General features: G+C 38.7%; 1 protein-coding gene across 5 annotated transcripts in view; it reads left to right on the top strand.

The window, feature by feature from the left end:
* Positions 1–20169, top strand: part of senp6a (SUMO specific peptidase 6a) — a 59847-nt gene that overhangs the window by 16985 nt on the left and 22693 nt on the right. For 4 of the 5 annotated variants that reach the window (XM_089118369.1, XM_039671537.2, XM_089118367.1 and 1 more), the window contains 7 exons: positions 4189–4250; positions 4738–4808; positions 10439–10814; positions 14225–14466; positions 15528–15662; positions 18590–18623; positions 18768–18956. In XM_089118369.1, the coding sequence (XP_088974495.1) occupies positions 4189–4250; positions 4738–4808; positions 10439–10814; positions 14225–14466; positions 15528–15662; positions 18590–18623; positions 18768–18956 (1109 nt within the window). The remainder of the gene's footprint in view (positions 1–4188; positions 4251–4737; positions 4809–10438; positions 10815–14224; positions 14467–15527; positions 15663–18589; positions 18624–18767; positions 18957–20169) is intronic. The other variant, XM_089118368.1, reaches the window with a different exon arrangement.

Here is a 20169-nt window from a genome sequence, read left to right as displayed (position 1 = left end):
CTAGATAAGACCCTTATTCATCGTCTGGTGTCGTTTAAAGCCCTTTGAAGCTGCACTGAAACACTCATTTGGACCTTGAGCCATTTGGTTCCCATTGAAGTCCATTATATGGAGAAAATCCTGGAATGTTTTCGTCAAAAACCTTAATTTCTTTTCGACTGAAGAAAGAAAGACGTGGACATCTTGGATGACATGGGGGTGAGTAAATTCTCAGCAAAAGTTTTTTTTAAAAGTGAACTACTCCTTTAACCGTAAACTGTTTTCAAGTGCAATGGTAAAACAATATGAGTCATAAGCCTCTGTGTTTTAATCCATCTCTTTTGTCCACTTTCATCCACTTTTGTCTTGATTTCTTCGAGGGAAGGGTGGGTAAATGTTTGGGTTTTTCAGTTCAGATCTTTCAATCTAATGGAAGATCAAAATAAGCTCACACAGTTTATATGAACGCGCCTGGAGTCGACGGGAAAACACTGAGAGCGTCAGCTTTAGTTTCTGCTCTGACAGACGCAAGAACAGCTGAACGCTGTGAGTGTGGGTGTTAGAATGATTTCGATCATCACGATTTTTGATCGTGGATGATTAAAATCTGTCCACGATCTGCTTTTGAAGAAAAATTGCATTACAGTGCGTTCTATCAGTTGCGGTTCTGGCGCCTCCGTCTCATTATACTGCACAACACGGCGTACATTCACATCACACGTTAATGCAGATACGGGGGACAGCAATTATTATTATTTTTTTAATTTAAGAGGGACAATGCACATCAATTGACTTTTTTTTTTTGTTTACACTCAATTTAAATGCGGCAAAGTTAGCAGAAAAGCTCATTTTCATCTGTAGTCCCTTTGCAGGTCAACACATCATCATATTACATTAATAAATAAAAAATACATGAAAAATAGAAACAATTAAGAAAGAAGCAAATAGAATAATTAAATAAGTTAATTATAAGTTCAAATTCACCAAAGTTCATTATTTGCATGTGCGTTAAAGCCTTGCCGGTTAAACATTTCATTTGCGTGCTGATGCGCTGTTCTAACATGTGCTTTTCCGTACACTTGAAGCGCAGGAACTAACGGCGCCTGGATACTGTACTAAGTTATCTTTAGAGACTCATTGTGCTAATACTGTCAAATACACACAAGGTTTATATAAACAGAGTTGGTTATGTCTAAAGTGAAAGAAAACATTTGAGAGAAAATTTGGTGCGTGTCTATTAGTTTTTTCGCATGCTGGTCTTAAAGCGACAGTAGCCTAATTGTAAACATGCTGCCACTTGTGCTTAAAGGGATAGTTCACCAAAACATGAAAATTCTGTCATCATTTATTCACTCTAATGTTGTTCCAAACCTGTATTCATTTATATCTTGTGTTGAACACAAAACATTTACATTTTTTACTAGGGCTGGGTAATAAATATCGATTTCTCGATATTAATCGATTCTCATTTTTACGAACTGATATCGATTCTTAAATCTCAAGAATCGATTAGTCATCCTGTTTCATTTGAATGAATGGGACATTGTCTCGCGGCTGGGCGCATCCAAAAAATCACAATAATCTTTGTCCTTTGTTACTATTGATATGAAACAAAGTCTCCATTTTCAAATGAAGTCCATTTTCTTTAGAAATTCAAAAACGTAAATAGCGTTTTGGCGTTGTGGCGTGAGATCGCTCTGGCTCAGCTCAAGAGAAGCAGCAGCGCTGATCTCTCTTCCGGGTTAATAATACCAGTTACAGCGCCAAATAAACATGAATGAGCATCTGAAAGTGTGTTAAAGATAGACTACAACTTATCGAAATCCGTATCATGTCACATTGATTCGCCAATCAGCGTTTCAACCGTGGAAAGACGTCAGTTAAACAGCTTGTAATCAATGTATCGTCATATTTACCTCAGAAAACCCACAAACTCATTCGTCAGCTAGAAAAAATAACTCTAGAGAGGAGCATTTTGCTAAATATATAGGCTACACCATATTGCGTATGCATTATAATCTTAATGTTCTTAAATTTTTAATGCATATTTGAATAAATCTGGCAAGTTTTTATGACAGCTGTTTATATTTCATATAATCTTCTTATTATAAAAATAAATAAAAGTGCAATTTAAGTGTTTGTATAGTTACAAAACAGTTCATTATTACCTTCATATTAGGCTAATGAAGCCTATTGGCTATGACTAGACTCCCATAGTTTACAGCATTTAAGAGATTTGATTCCCTTGAGAAAAATGTATTTATTGTAACTGATATCCAAAATAATCGATATTGAATAGAATCGAATCGAATTGCAAGCTTGTGAATCGAAATCGAATCGAATTGTGAAATTTGTCTCAATACCCAGCCCTAATTTTTACATTTATTCATGTAGCTGACACTTCTATCCAAAGCGACTTACAATTGCTATATATGTCAGAGGTTGCACGCCTCTGGAGCAGCTAGGGGTTAAGTGTCTTGCTCAGGGACACATTGGTGTCTCACAGTGGATCAGTGGAACACAAAAGAAGGTATTTTGAAGAATGTGGGTAACCAAACCTGGTCCCCATTGACTTCCACAGGAGAAAAAACTATGATATTTTTGCCATATCGCCCACCCCTACTTTAAACCGAACTTTAAAAGCCAACAAAGTTTAAATCCCGTCTGGCTTGCACGCTTCCCATAATATTCCCCGCATTAGGTCAGTAGACCGAGAGTCGACGGTCTTTTGTGGCTGTTTGAACACATTCCACCATATCATAACTTGTTATAATTGATTATGAATATTACTCGGGTTGAACTTGATGTTGCTACATTAACATTACAACCAATTACTCGTTTCATCCTGTGAATGCTTAGTATAGGTTATTAATTGATTAATAGAAATTAGGGCTGGGTAATAAATATCGATTTCTCGATATTAATCGATTCTCATTTTTACGAACCGATATCGATTCTTAAGTCTCAAGAATCGATTATTCATCCTGTTTCATTTGAATGAATGGGACATTGTATCGCGGCTGCGCGCATCCAAAAAATCGCAATAATCTTTGTCCTTTGTTACTATTGATATGAAACAAAGTCTCAATTTTCAAATGAAGTCCATTTTCTTTAGAAATTCAAAAACATAAATAGCGTTTTGGCGCTGTGGCGTGAGATCGCTCTGGAGCAGCTCAAGAGAAGCAGCAGCGCTGATCTCTCTTCCGGGTTAATAATACCAGTTACAGCGCCAAATAAACATGAATGAGCATCTGAAAGTGTGTTAAAGATAGAGTACAACTTATCGAAATTCATATCATGTCACATTGATTCACTCAATCAGCGCTTTAACCGTGGAAAGACTTCAGTTAAACAGCTTGTAATCAATGTATCGTCAGAAAACCCACATCAACTCGTTATAGTCAGCTAGGAAAAAATTACTACAGAGAGGAGCATTTTGCTAAATATATAGCCACCATTTAAATGTTTATATTTCATATAATCTTCTTATTATAAAAATAAATAAAAGTGTAATTTAAGTGATTCATTCATTATTACCTTCATATTAGGTTAATGAAGCCTATAGGCTACAACTAGACTCCCATAGTTTACAGCATTAGTTAAGAGATTTGATTCCCTTGAGAAAAATGGCCATTTATTGTAACTGATATCCAAAATAATCAATATTGAATCGAATCGAATTGCAAGCTTGTGAATCGAAATCGGATCGAATTGTGAAATTTGTCTCAATACCCAGCCCTAATAGAAATGTACATTTCAGTTTGCTGGATTATTATAATGAATAATTTGTGTGTGTCTGATTGGTCCAGACGCTACATTAGCGGCGTCCACTTGTGATCCGATCCACCAAACAAAAAAATCTTAATAACAGAGGTAAACGGTCTGTAGTAAATCTGACGCACTTCACCTTCATTTACTAAAGCTTCAACCGCATCTGTTGGGAAACACCTTGTGTGGTTTATTTCCTACAGTTGGTTTGAGTTAGTCCCCTTACATCCTAAAATAGTATTTTAGGTTCAGTGAGTTCATATTTATCTTCAGAATTTGTGGTGTAATATCGATTACTACAGAAAATAGTCTCTCAATTTTAAAAACCAAAATGATCTCAAATAATGTTGACTAATGTGAATTGAACCCAGAACATCAGATGTGACGGATCTGCTGTATTTCTGAATTCTCATGCTGTCTGCCAATGTGTGTGTCCTGCAGATCTGACCTGATCCAAAGAGTGGAGCTGGAGAACATTCTTCTCACGTGTCCACCGATGTCAGGTAAGCGGAGTCTTCTCACTGTCGCCACGACTTTACTGACAGATAAAGAGCGCATCAAAGTTTATTCCTAATCTCACCTAGATTTGCACTGCATACTTTAATCATTCATCCATGCGTGTTTACATCAAATCTGTGAATAAAAGGCGAGAAGCTCGGGCTACAACTAAAGTGGAAGTAGCTTGAAGCCATAACAACTGAACCTCAAACCGAAAAGTGTTTGCAGAAAAAGGGGAAGTGATAGTACCCATATTAAAACACAAATCAGCATAGTTTGCATTTGCATCACATTTGCTGTGGATTGATTTACTCTGTTAACAATGCCTGTCTCTAAACAAGTTATAGCCTTGGTTTATTTGCCTATAAATAGCCTTGCCAAGTTATAGTTTCCACCCTCATCTGCTCTGAATAGCAATCATTGCTGTATGTCATATAAAATACATCACATAACAGTGATTTATATGACTGTTGTTCCACTGTACATTCCTAGATTCAGGAGAGCTCAATATTAAGAGACGTGCCCATCAGAAACGGCGGACGATGAACAGCAGTCCCGTTGAGGTAAGACTGTGCCCCTCGACATTTAAATGTATGATAATTCATGTCAAATATGCTTTTTTGTAGTCATTCATTTTTGCCTGAACCTAACCCTTTAACACCAAAATGTAAAGTTCTGTCGTCAATTTCTCACCCTCATGTTGTTCCAAATCTATAAGACCTTATGGCTTTAAATGATGAACAGATTTTATTTAGGCTTTTAAAGAGTAGGACTGCACCATCAGTAGTGTTAATAATCATTGAGATATTGGCCCGCTATTTCTTTGACGTGGAAACATTTAACATTTATTATTTGACATTCACGGTATCTTGCATTGGTAGTAAGCCATCTCACAGTGACTAGGTTTACATGCAGCCAATTTTCGGGTTTGTTTGGGTTAAGGTCAGTATTCGGGTTTCTGAAACATTAGGAATAACCCGTTTACATGCGTGAGCAGAGAGAGTTTCTCGTGTATACATGGAATTGCAATATCCTGATCAGGGTTTCGTTGTCCGGTAATTACCGGACATTGGCCGGGAAAAAAAGTAAATGTCCGACAAAATTAAATCTCTCCGGTCAAATTGTCCGATTAAAATTGCCTAATAATCCCGCCCCCCTAAAACAATCTGAATTAGAGAATAAGCCTAAAATGTATAAAGCAAAAATACACCGACCTTTGGCTATGTTATAAAGCAACAAGCTCTACCGTTTGAATGAAATTAAAGACGGCACACCAGGGCTCCGCATTTTGCGACCAAAAATTGAGAGTGTGCGACTGAATTTTACATCCAGTCACACATGTGCGACCAGTAAATTTGCCACACGTTAAACGCATGGTAAAGCGTGGAAGAGGCGCGTCAATGAATCTGTGACAAGAATAGCTCGCGTAAACGTTTGTGGGAAGGAGACGGAAACAAATATCACAAACTGATGTGCGTCTGAGCAATCAGCGATCTATCGACTCTTTAGTCGTTACCTAGCAGCGAATGCAAACAAAATGAAAGTGGAACGAAAATACGCCACTCAGCTGCAGCAGCGATCCGAACCACTGACAGTAAAATAAAGCCCCGAACTTGCCAGTCGCGGGCCGATCTCGCTCACGCAACACTGTTACTAGAGCCAGTGAAGAAATCCATTGAATTCGCCTCAGAATTAATAACATCAACACCACGAGATCCAGTGAGAAACACTCCGATTCGGCGCAGAGTTCTGTTATAAACCATATCAGATCAAACAGCGCTGACGTGGAAACCAGGAGAAACACTTATAGAAGAGTTTCAGTCCACAAATCAGCCTATCAGAACCATGGATTTAGGCAAGTTAACTCTTACCATAAATATGATAATGTGTAAGTAGCCTACTACACATCCTTTCCCAGCACTTCAATAATATCATATATAAATGTTTTATACATATTTATATTTTATTTCCATATACATATTTTCACTACTTTTATTAATTAATATTAAGACATTATAAATGATAAAAACTAAAGTTAATTTCATCTACCCCCTAAATTAAGCTTAGTGATTTATTGTTAGCTCCAGTGCTACCAGATTTTTTTTTTTTTTTATAGAACTGTGAGTTCTCATTTGAGGTGATGCTGCCCTCAACTTTGGGTCTGGAGCCCTGTGAAGTTAAAATAAAACAGCATATCATAATGTTAAGTCTATTTATTATTAAAGAATTTGTCAGTATTACAGTTATTTTGTGGGAAATTTGAATAATTGCATTGCAGGCTTATTTAAGGTGTGCCCCTAAATTTTTTGCTTGCGCTCCTAAAATTTTCAGTCAGGGGCAACAGCGCTCCTAGTAAAAAAAGTTAGTCTGGAGCCCTGCACACATACAAGGATGTCAACGTGACCAATTCAAGCGACTGCTATTCAAGCTTTCAAAAAAGCCAGGAGAACGCTATGTTCAACATCTGATAGATGCCTTGCAAGATCGGTTCCCCGAGGATTGCATGGATCTACTTCACTGCCTCGATGCCCTTCTGAATCCCTCTAGATATCCGCAGACACGTAGTGGTAAGTAGGATCTGTTGATTTATTATACGGGTCATTCTACAGAAACGTCCCCTTTTAGTATGGCAAGATGTCTTTATTTTAAATGTTAGAAAAATAAATAAATAAATAAACTTTATTTATTTATTTATTTTTCTAACATTTAAACTTGCACAACATTATTAGATTACTAAAAATGTAAAATAGAAATAAAAATGTATATTGTGCATTTATTTAAAGACGGCATACCCGTATTTTCCGCACTATAAGACACACTTAAAAGCCTTCAATTTTCTCAAAAAACGACAGTGCACTCGCGCTCGTGTCCATCTTATGCCCGCTCTGCTCTGCACGGCCAGTTCAACCTCATATAATCAATAATCAAATCACTGTTCCCGGTTGTCACAGAATGTTCATAAAGCGCTCCCCGTTCAGCGCTCAACGCAGTTTGCTTCGCGCTCCTCTCAAATCGCCCCCGCTCGCTCGCTCCAAAAAAAAAATCTACATTTTATTTCACTTTTGGGTTAGACCACAGCCTTACCTTACAAACAACTTAAGACCAACAACAACATTTTCCAAACAGAAATGTTTTGTTTCAAATTACAAATTAGGACTAGCAAGAACAGGAATGTAACATACACAAAAAGTCCTGTAAAATTAAACGAATAAATGGGCCTAATAATATGAACAAAAATTATATAAACAAAAATATACAAAGTTTTAAAAGTAAATTAACTATAGGCCAGAATTTTGATAACTGAACTTTTTGCCCAACGCACACGATAAAAATGTAAATGGGCTTATAACCATTGTACACACAAACTGCTGTAAAATTAAACGAATAAATGGGCCTAATAATATAACTAAAATAAAAATGTGAACAAAAATGTAATATATATATATATATATAAATAGGCCTACATTTATGTTTAAAAGTAGGCTAATTAATTATTAGGCCAGATTTTGATAAGCCTAACTGATTTTTGCGCAGCGCGCACTATTAAAATTTAAATTGGCTTAGGCCTATATCATCTGTACACACACACACACACAAAAAAAAAAAACTGTAAAATTAAACGAATCAATGGGCCTAATTATAAATAAAAATCATCTACATCAACATCAACGTGTTAAATTAAATACATTTTGGTAAATTAACTATTAGGACACCAGACGCCTATATCTAACTGGACTTTTGCGCAGAGAGCACGTGGATGACAATTTAAATTGTCTCAAACTTAAAAAGAAAAAAAAAGAATTGCTTTCCTTATCTAGCCTACAGTTCTTTTGAGTTCACCTTCAAGAACACGAGTTTGAACAATGTCTGAGGCTTCAGACACATGCGGTGGTTTCTTGAAAGCAGGCCAGCAGCGGAGAAAACCCTCTCTGCGCTCGCAGACTCGCTTGGGGATGCTGAATACAATGCAAGCAACTTTAGTCAGGCGGGTAAAAGACGTGGAGTTTTCTCTTGGTGTGAGCGGAGCGGGAAATAGGGCGTTCATGTTTTCCGTCTATTTGAAAGTTATGCTAAACATGTTGCATTCTATACGGCCTGATGATGTCATTTTTTAAGTTACATAGCCTGCCTCCAGTTTTCCTCAACTTGACTAATTAAGAGGCGATATTTGACCGGCATATCATCAAAATGTCCGTTAAACTAAAACTCTGCCGGTCACTTTGACCGGCACCATTTTTTTCTAGCGGAAACTCTGATCCTGATGTAAACGGCGACGCACGGTTAGCGTCTAGATGTATGGACAACCTTAAGACGCAATATGCGTCAATTCTGATTCTTCTTCCTGTATCCAAAGACGTTAGCATTTCCATTGACTCCCATTCATTTTGGCGTCACTTTGACAGCGAATAACTTTACATCTGAGGTGTTTGAAGACCCCATTTGTCCTTTATTTAATTCTAAAGAAACACGACATTGTATAAAACGCTCCATTACCTTGTAGTTTATGTTATGGCTACCTTGTAGTTTTAGTGAAAGTAGGCTAACGATTGCGTCATACCCACGCGACTCTCTGTCGCACAGGAGAGAGATTACCGTATGGACAGGAGAAGAAGCTCGCGCGCAATCGGGGAAACGTGGAGGCAAAATGACAAAATAATTAATCAGAATACCTAACAAAAGTGGACAGCTCCTATTCACACTCTCCGCCTCTGCAAGTTTCAGAAGGGAATGATTCAGATTTCTCATGCACAGACGGGTTGCTCTCGTCACATCTACGTCGTCAAGCTCTGTTTGAGTCTGCGCATCAGGGTCGGAAGTGCTAAAAAAAATCGCCAAATACGGGCTTCAATCGTCTCAATGGAGTTCCAATGAGATGGCTCTGTCCACTTCTTATACTGTCTATGGCCGATACGCGTTTACATGACCAAAAATTCGGGTTAGAATTTTAACCCCAGGTATAATATCCCAGTTTTTAAAATCCGGGATATGAGCATATTCAGGGTTTTGCCGGTGTTTACATGGCCGTTCGTGATAGGGTTATTGCTAATATCCTGGTTTTGAACGGGTTATTGGCTGCATGTAAACTTAGTCAGTGACGAATACAAAAATACGCGTGCAGTATACCGGAAGTAAACATGGCGAGACCAGGCGAGACTTGTGGAGCGAGGTCAGTAACGTTACCAGCATCAAAGCGCAAACAAAGGCAATCGCTATCTGCCCCAAACTATTCATTATCCGCGTGCTGCTGTTGTTGTAGTCTTTGGATACAGGAAGAAGAATCGGAATTGACGCATATTGCATCTTAAGGTTGTCCGTACGTCTAGACGCTAACCGCGCTTCGCCGTTTACATCGGGATATTGCAATTCCATGTATACAGGAGAAACTCTGCTCACGCATGTAAACGGGTTATTCCTAATGTTTCAGAAACCCCAATAGTTACCATAACCTGAAAATTGGCTGCATGTAAACGTAGTGATTGATGCACGACCATATTGGCTGAATAGCTAAGTTGCTAATAGAAGCATCTAAATTGCTTCTCATAACATATCAAACATGAAGACAAATTACAAAGCACTCACCAAAACCATACATTACCAGAAGTTGTATTAATGGTTAGTGTTCAGTCAGTTTACTCTTATCAATACAATTGTGATCAATATATATATATATATATATATATATATATATTATTTGATAAAGCTAACATATCATCAATCATGAGTGAAATCATTTTTGAGCAAAATAATCCCGATTATCATTTAAACCGTTATTGGGAAGCCATATAGAGCACATTAAATATGGTTTTTACATTTATGCGGGAACCAATGGGCTTCATTCTTGCGCGGGTGAGCTATTGTTTGCCATATGTGACGTGCTGTATGAATGTGGGTTGATCAATGATTTTAGGTTAACAAAAGGCTAAATTAAGTCTGTTCATCATTATGTAAAACGATCGTGTCTCTTCAAAAGACTTGGATTAAACTTGCTTTACGATCTTGCTACGAAAGTTTTGGGTGATCAGACTTTCAGTAGAGGGACATAAATCTCTCAGACTTAAAAATATATCTTCAGTAGTTTAACAAAGGAGAATGAAAGTCTTACGGGTTTGGAACTGCATGAGGGTTTTTGGGTTGAACTATCCCTTTAAGTGTTCAATGTTATAAAGTGTAAATGATGTCTTCCCACACCCAGCAGCCTCTTCAACCTGATGATTACCTCACAGTTTGTGGTAAATGTGGCCAGCCAAGTGAGGACCATGTCAAATGTGACCACTGTGGAAATGTCCTGCCTGCTGAGACTCCATCTGCTGTTACATCATCACTGCCCCCTCGGCCCTCGGGTCCCGCGCAGACGCCCAGCCTTCAGATAAGCAGAAGCTTTTATGGGCCCACCTCTCACCAGCTGGACGTCATCATCAACCCATCGGTGCGGATCGCCCATGGAAACTTGCTCCTTCCGCACAATGGACGAGCCGTCGCCACTTCTGGAAGCTCGGTGTGTAACGGACACAAGCCAGCTGGAGGCAAGAAGCAGCAGGCCACCAAACTATGTGAACTAAACGACCCTAGTAAGTACGAATACACTTCATACTCTTACATCACATATCACATTATGCTACACCGATCATCTCAAACATTTGTGTTGTTTCCGGTTAGCCGGTTTGATTAGCTTTGCTTAGAAAGGCACAAAATGCTACTTGGCGCATATCTTACGTATGTGTGCTTGGCAAGACGTTTTGTGTCTGAGCGCCCCCAAGTTGTGTTTACTGTAACTTCAGAAGCTCCAAACACGTGTGCTAAAGCGCCAATCTCATTGGTCGGATAGTTTTTGACGCTACGCGTCAAACTAAAGGCCAATTAATACTCCTGTGTGGGGTGCGCGCAGTAGGTACGGTGTAGCATATGCACAGACGTGTACCATACCACGTACCCTTCGCCGTAGCCTGACGCACACCTCCTCAAAAATGTAACTACACCTTGCGACGACCCGAACCGGAAGATCCGTTCATGATTGGTCGGCTTGGTATCTTCTCCGACGTCTTCTCTCGTTTCTGCCTTTTAGTTTTAGTAATTTCACTAAAATGAACTGTTTTTCCACCTCAATAATCTCTAACTCCAACATGATCCGCTCTCTTTCAGTCGCCATTGCTTGTAGTAACCTAGCCGCGAGAAATCTAAACACAGTGGAACATTAAAACCCTCCGCCGCCAACTAGCGCTTCGGAGCTGTACTGCAGAACAACCAAGAACGCAGAAGTATAAATGCTCACGACGGCGTGGCGTATGTGCGTAGCCTGCGCTATACACTACGGCGTAACCCTGATGCAGAAGTATAAATTGGCCTTAAAGGGGTCATGAACTGGCTTTTTAAATGTTATTATATTGTTGTCTGAGGTCAACTTATAACGTTCGCTTGGTTTTTGCATTCAAAAACATCAAAATGAACAAGTAATAGGCTATTTTGTACCCTGGTTGTGAGCCTACCTAGAAAACAGTCGGTTTTTATGGGCGTGTCGCACTGAAGACTTGGAAGTAAACACCCACTGCTGTGAGTGGATAACAGTTTTGCATATTATAATGAGTTTAACTCACCCGTCGGTGTACGTGGGGGAAAACGTCCAATGTTGTCAAATGGCAACCGGATTCGCCCATACATGTTCAACCCAGAGTCCGTGTGTTGCACAATATTCCTGTCAGATCCAATATAGACGGCACAGCACCGTTCTTTACTCTTAATCGGTCTGCAAATCCAGTCTTGTTGACAAAACAATCCTCAGTGAAATGAAGCGAACAGACGACGATGTTTTACCTCATCAGCTGGAGTGGAACGTCATTAAAAATAAATTTTATCCATGAAGTCCTATTGGAATCCACAGGAAGCTTATGCAGGGACTGTCTTGCACAACCAGGCATTGCACAATAGTCTGTATTGCTCGGTAGCGATCCAGTTTGTCATCACGAGGTAAGCATGTACATGTATGATACTTATGTGTGTAATGCGCGTATCGGTGGGCGGGGCTAAACCTGCCATGGTGAAGCAGGCGTTGATCATCTTCTGCGGGGCTGGTGTTTTAACCCCTTCGACGTCATAGTTCCCCACTTTTAAAAACGAGTCGTTTTTAGAGGCTGTGTCAATAAAAGCTTTTATTGGACTAACAAGGACGTTTTCAGTTCTGAAACTTACAGGATATTCTTATAATATGATGACCTCTTAGATGTCAAAAGCTCAAGGAAAATTTGATTTCTCAGTTCATCACCCCTTTAAAAAACGAACCCGAGACGTTTTTAAAAAAATGACGCTTTTATGCATGCCGTTTTCCGTGTCGGTGTGCACAATGGCGCCCTTTGTTTAGTCACAAGGCGTTAAACGACGGCAAATATCATGCGAAAAATTCGTCCCGGTCTTAAAGTGACAGGAGCCATTAATTCTGTCTGTCAGTAAAGTTAACCTAAAGAACAGAGGGAACAGAGAAAATTACTCACTGCTCTTGACTAAAGAACGCTTGTAGCTAGGGCTGAAACGATTACAAAATATTGTCGACAAATATCTTTCAAATAGCTAGAGTGTAATGCAGCCCTTTACAAATGCTATTGTGGTAAAAGAAAGAACTGCGCGAATTATGACAGACTGCAAACGAATCCGAACTAGCGAGGTTTGGGAAAGTTTCACAAAAATTAAAACCAATTAAAAATTAAATGTGGTGGTTGAGGAGATTCCCCCCTCTATGTGAAGTGCTTTGAATGTGTCCAGAAAGGTGCAATATAAATGTAATGAAATATTATTAATTATTATTATTATAACAGGATAATAATGCAACAAATATTAATATTTCCAGAAGAGAACAGTGTCACTGTCCAGCTTAAGTAAGTTCAGTGATGTTTCATTTTTGTTGTTAAAGTTATTATTTTAGTTTATTTATATATATAGCCACTCTGGAGTAAACCGTGATGTCATCGTCCAGCTCAGTTTAGTTCTTGTAATAGTCTCAATGCAGACAGATCTATATTATTATTGAGGATTAAATGAAATGTTAAATTTAGTGTCCCCAACTAAGCAAGCCAAGCCATTGGCAACAAAGTTTGAAAAAGGAGAGTGAGCGCTGTGTGATTCAGGCACTGCCGTTCTCAGCGCCGCCCGTCAAAATAAAAGTCCCTCTTCAACACATCAGCCAATCAGAAAAACGTGGCTTGGCAAAATATCAGTCGACCATTAGTAGGGGCTAGGGTTGGGTATCGTTTGAATTTGAACGATTCCGATTCCTTGTTTCGATTCCGGTTCCTAACGATTCTCGATTCCGATTCTTTTAAGAGGCAGGGTCAAAAAAGTTTAGCTAACCTTGCTAGCCAGCGGCCTTTCTGAAGGAAATAATCCTTTCTGAAGGAAATAATCCTTTCTGAAGGAAATACTCCTTCTGTCACAAATTTTGCATTTTGCCGAGATTTCATTATTTTTAGAAAAGTGAAGCCACACTTTGGATCGCCGACGTAAGCTACTCATGTTCGACTCGCGTGGTTATGCCAACACTTCCGGTAGACGCTTCTTCGTTGGTGTTGTTCAGCGGTTTCTTCTTCCGCTCGGCGGACTGTGAATATCGAAACTAGGAATCGAAATTTGAACTTTTGAACGATTCCGGGAAAAACGAAAAGTTAGTCTCGGTTCCTATCGATACTCGATTCTCGATACCCAACCCTAGTAGGGGCACACCAAGCAGACGTTAAAGAACTAGCGCTATCGAAAGCAGACTATGTTCCTGCATCCGCCTGTTTTCAAAAAGGCTGAATCGACCCAAGTGCATAACAAAAGAAGAGGAACGTACAATGTTCCTGATAATAGTAAACATTCCAGAATAAATATTATACTATATTCAAGAACTGTTTAATCATGAGTTAAAAAGCATTTTTGATCAAGCTTAACCAAAAGATGTCATGAGATTACACCAGTGATCCAGATTTGTGTTGTGTGTGTTGACGAAATGCAGTTGTGCTGTCCAGTGATGAGGATGAAGATAGTGATAATGTCAGCAGCACCGGGACGGTCAATCGTTTAGACAGCGTGTCTCCAAGGCCAGCGGACTCTGCCCACTCGTCTCCAGCGCCCTCCGGTGGCCGGGTGGAAGCAGCGGTGAAAGCAGCCGGCGAACACGAGGACCCCAGCGCTGACTTTTTCACACAGGCGAACCACAGAAACCCGCTGCCCAGGAGGAGTCGAATGAGAGATTCAGTAAGGACTGTCACATGGGTTTGCTGTTTTTTTTTTTCAAATAACAAAGGTTCAGTAAACATTATGTGTAGAACTCCTGCCATATTCACAATAGGGCTGCACGATTATGGCCAAAATGATAATCACAATCATTTTGATCAATATTGAGATCACGATTAATTATCACAATTATTTGTTGATTTTAACCAAAACTAATTGCCTTCACCTCCATATTGTGCTACATTCCTGCTAATGTATGTAGTGTAAGTATGTACATCAAAATAAAACAGGCCCTCTTATTCACCAAAACTCAGTGCATCTCCTTAAAGGTGCCATCTGTCAAAAAAAAAATCAAATCATACTCCATATTCCATACCAGATGGGGGCAGTGTACCTCCAGAAAGTGAGTTGAGTTGTAACCACCTCTTCCTCTTTACTAGTTACAGCAATCAGTGCTTCAACTGCAGAAAGACGACAATAACACGGCTTTTAAACTACAGGGGAGCATTATAATGAATTCGTTTATATTACATATTCATTATATTTTTTCTGAACCTGTGAGTGACATCTCATTTATTGTATGTTTGAATAAATCTTTCACGAAAAACATGTTTGTATGATAGCAAAGTCCTTCTAGGCAAGTCATGCCACTCGGCCACCATCTTGGCAACGCCTCCGGGCAGTTATTTTTTGGACTAACAAGATCAGGCTCCTATCTAAATGAATGGGCAGAGAGTCAGAACTGCACTTTCACTGGTCACCGGGACATAAAAACTGTGATTTAAAATAAAATATGATATAAATCGCTGAAAAAGTCTGATGACTTTGCCCCAAAATAAGAGATCGAGCACGCACAAGCACACAAGCGCACTTGTTCTCATTCTCACACATCACCACTAGAGTCCGCTAAAAAACACATACAGCACCTTTAATTAATTGAATTAGAGTAGAAATATAATTGTAGAATGTAGAAAGAGTTGTTTCTATTTTAAGAAACATGCAGATCGGTAAAATTGAAACTCATTACAGGATGTAGAGTGTGTGTTGTGTTTGGATTTTTCATTGGTATATTTCTCTGGCAGTTTGGGAACACTGTGTGTGAAGACCCGTCTCCGTCTAAGAAGAGGAAAATGGAGCAGGTGTTGAGCAGTATTATTCTGGAGTGCAGGAGCGTGAGGATTGGCACACTACGCAGGATGGTCACCAAACCTGTCGTGGTGAGAACACCTGTTTCTGAGGATTTGCAGGATTGGGAAATTAGATTGTACTTTTTAACTCTAACGGAACTGAACGTCAAGATCATCATTCAATTAAAGGAGAACTCCGGACAAGCTCATTTTTTGTACATTTGGAGTAGTGTTGGGCGATATGCTCCATTTTCATATCGTCCTATCGTCAGCCTGTGAGATCGGCGATACACGATATTATCGTGAGGGGGCGGGGCTAACTTATTTGATTATTAACTTGATTATTTAGCCTACTCATTAATTTGCTTGTTTTATTAGCCTACTTCGTTTTATATACGAGAATCTTTTTTCTATTTTGCTAGCAAAGGTGGAGTGTTTATTAATAGGATCAGGTTATTTCCTGGTATAGTGAGGTAAAAAAAAAGAGATCCTAATCCTTTTGTTTGTCAACGGGAAATTTACGGACACATTAGCCTATCCTCATGCCGTTACATGCAGCATTTTGACTAGGGCCTATTTCTGCATGAGATGAAAACACGTTTTAATAATTTCTTGGGTCAGAAAAAGTCGGAGTTTGCGATATGTGCCCCCCTACCAGTGCGTTCTCTGCGCACTTCACATGTGCACTTCAGTAAGCACGAAGTACGCGGGTTAATGGGTTTTAAATGCCGATAGAAACAAGAGCAAGGGCCAAACGTCTAGCTGAGTCGATACTTATACTTATGACTTGACTCTGATAAAGGAAACGTTTACATGACCACATGCATTGTCAAGTTTATTCAACATAATCAGGTTAAGAACGTCGTCGCATGTAAACGCGCTCAATCTCTGAAAGTGAAAGTAAAAACGGACTGCTTTCGGCATCTGCATTAACGGCGCGTTCCCTCAGAGACGACGATGATAACGGTAACTATAATACTGTTTTAGTGATATTATTATTAATACTATTTAGTAATTGTATTGTTTTTAGTGTTAGTGTCATTAAACGTTTTGTTAATGTGTTACGGAAACAAATACTGACGAACAACGATGCCGTTTTCTGTAGGAAATTGAATTTTGCGTCTGTTAAAACGAGCACACTTGATAATTTGTGAATGGATCACCTTGCAATTAAATTTTGATGTGGGATGTTTTTTAGTCTGTTTTAAAAACATTCTCTTAGAGGAGTCCTCATTAGTGCGTGTGTTGCAATTGTTATGAGGTGATGTCGTTGTAAATTTAGGCTAAAATAATAATACTAAATTTAATAACAATACTAGCTTTATAATAATAATAATAATAGGCCTAATAATAATAATTTAATACATTATGGTAAAACGAGCCAATTATCGTATTGATATCGTCAAAGGCATCTGCCATCGGCGATATGTCAGACTATCGTCGATACACGATACTATCGTCTATCGGCACAACCCTAATTTGGAGTGCTGTAAGTACACTACACTACCTGCTACTGTAGCGGAGCGGGCATGTAATTTTTGTTTTTATTAGACATCAGTTTCGTTCTGCTTTCATTCGCTTGCCATTTGATGTTGTGCGACGTTGTGTTGGCCGCGTCAGCACGAATTTTGCCGGCAGGAAAAATTATCCAAGCAATCGTTCGGTTTGTATGTGCACCGAACCGGAAGCCTCGAACCGAAACGGTTCAATACGAATACATGTACCGTTACACCCCTAATATAGATATATGAAAAAAATTCACACTAATTCTGTGTTTTTGCTGGTAATAAAATTAAGCCATAAAACACTAATTTTATCATAAACTTTTTGCCAAATAATGTGCTGCACAATGAGCTTTACTGTTAAAATTAAAACATGGATTATTCCTTAAATTCAGTTTTGTTTAAACAATTCATAATTTATTCATATTAGTCTTAATGTATTATTACATCTGGACATTTCCTATTTCTACTGTACAACAGTATTATATATTTCTGTCAAGTTAAACCGAACTTTTATTTTGACGGGTTGCCGTGAAGCCCTTTGGAGTTTCTGTGTGTTTGTCGTGATCGTCATGATGATAGTTTCACAAATGAAGCTGTTAAATGACCACGAAGTGACTTCCAGAGTGAGGTATCTAGAGCCTGGAGCGGAAGTTCAATCATTTCTGTCTTCATATAGGCAAAAAAAACAGCGCAAGCGTCACACGTGTGTCTTCAGTGTGTGTGTGTGTGTGTGGTAAATAAAACTGCGCGTCGGCTGCACCAGAGCCGTTGAAAAACATATTCATATTTAACGACTCTGGGCTGCATTATTCATTCACACAGAACATACGATTCATACGAACAGGATTCGTATTTAAATAGTATTTGTGGTTTAATATTCACACACACTAGTCTATATCGCGATTATTATTTCAAGTGTACTGAACCGCTTTCTATTTATTCCTCGAAAATATACAGTAAAATCCTTTTTTATGACTGGATTTCGGGGGGTCGTTTTTGGGGGGTGGGCCGCCCCTCCTAAAACAATGGTAGGGGAAACACTGTGAGTTATTTCCTCATCACTTCTTGTGTGTGTTTGGTTGTGAAACGTAATTTGCGGACCAGACAGAAGTTGTTGATTCTTTCTTTTTTAAAAAGATGTCGCCAACCCATAAATGTTACCCCAGACAGTCGTGCAGTGTCTGAAAAGAACAGTGACCTGTCTACTTTGAAAATCATGCAGTGTGAACTCGGCATAAAGGGCCAAGCTGATTGGTTCCTGCTATATCAGTAGCCAATGAGCTTGCGTAGTCAAACTTCAAATACTTGGCATTTGCTTTAGCAGTGCAGCGCACTTCAGAAACCCTCCGCCTTCCCCAGCTCCACCTGTATAGATCCGCTACGGGTAATTCATGTACGCTATGTTGTGCAGCAGCAGCATGCGTTTAATTTATTTTTGTTTAACAAATGTTACATGTTTTCATTTACCATTACCATGCCAAACACACCGAGAGTGTTTTTCTCTTCCTTTAGTTTACAGTGGACTACATTCAGCTGGAGACAGAAGGTAAGATGCAGCTTTGAAAAAAAAGTGAAGTAGAAAGAAATGTTGTCAAAGGTCACTAGTATGACTTGGTGATGTGTAAAATAAGACTCTGTGTTTGCTCCGGTCTGATTTGCCATTTCTTCCCTGTGGTGTTGTGATTTGGAGGTCCTGAGGTGGACGTGTTGGAGAGCGTTTATTTGAAGTCGTCTGAGCTGACCTTTTGTGAGTGGTGTAACGTCAGGAAGCTGCCGGTTCTCTTTCTGCAGACTAGCAGTAAGGAGTGCCAGCGTTTACAGGCTGAGCTGCAGATGTCTAAGGAGAATGAGGGAATATGGTACGACTGCAACGGCAACAGTGAGTATCGGAACAAATCATATCAAACAAGCATCGCAAAACTCAAAAATCTCAAATAAATCTCAAATAAATAGTTACTTCTGGGCTTTTAGCAGGACTTTCTTGTAGATGCAGCAACAGACTAAAGTCCACACACTTCACTGACCAACACAGACAAACTATATATTATACTGCACAATATTGGGAAAAAACTTAATGTGATATTTTGATTTTCTGTAATGAATATTAAGATATAAAAACTATATCACCGGGTGATGCCTCATGATATGATGACAATGATTCATGACTCCATTCATCTCCAAGAGTCACTTCATGAGCATTTTACCGTTTCATTTGAGAAACCTATCATCATATCATACCCACACTCAAACTCAAAGGTCTTCACTGCTACCCGTCAAAATAAAAGTTTGGTTTAACTTAAAGAAATCGACAGAAATAATTATATTAGGCTACTGTACAATAGATTTAACTATGTATCCATTAATTGAACACACTACTAATAATAATGTGTGCCTAGAAGGTTGCTAATTTTTCACTAAATTTTTTTATAAGCAATATTTCTCAATATCATCAATATTTGCGTTTAAACAGCATGTAGCCTCCAATTCTTTCATAAATTTACTGTCATTGAAATGATTTTTATATTTTCTTCAAATAGTTAAATAAATTGGAAAAATATTTCAAACCGATTTTGCTCTGGTACTGAAATTGGTACAGAGAACCGTAACATTTCAATTAGGGACGCACCGAAATGAGAATTCTTGGCCAAAAATCCGAAAAAGAGGAAACCAAGGCCGAAAACCGAAACACCGAAATAAATTATGCCAATTATTAGTACTATTCCATTTATGTCTATGACTGTGTACAAACGTTACTAAAATCAAGGCATTGCAATTGCATAAATTAGTATAACATTTTCAAAGAATAAATCAATTACAAATTATGCTAATTTTTATTTAGCACATTGCAACAATGCACAGTATAAAATAAAATTCAAACTAACATGTTTATCTTGACCCCATTCATGTGTGCAGTACATGAAATAATCTGCTAGCCTGCTGAAAGGTTTTCAAATGAAATGTTCTCATCACACCAGCACCCAGTTTGCACGTCTAAATTAGTTGCTCACGTTTTAAAAAATGAGCATACAATAGCATAAAAAGCCTTTTTAATGAACAAAGGTCCATGTTTAATACAAATGTACATGAAACTT

This window comes from Pimephales promelas, chromosome 13, assembly GCF_988280905.1.
Source record: "Pimephales promelas chromosome 13, fPimPro1.hap1.1, whole genome shotgun sequence".
NCBI classification, from domain to species: Eukaryota; Metazoa; Chordata; class Actinopteri; order Cypriniformes; family Leuciscidae; genus Pimephales; species Pimephales promelas.
This window is presented reverse-complemented; position numbering and strand designations above follow the sequence as displayed.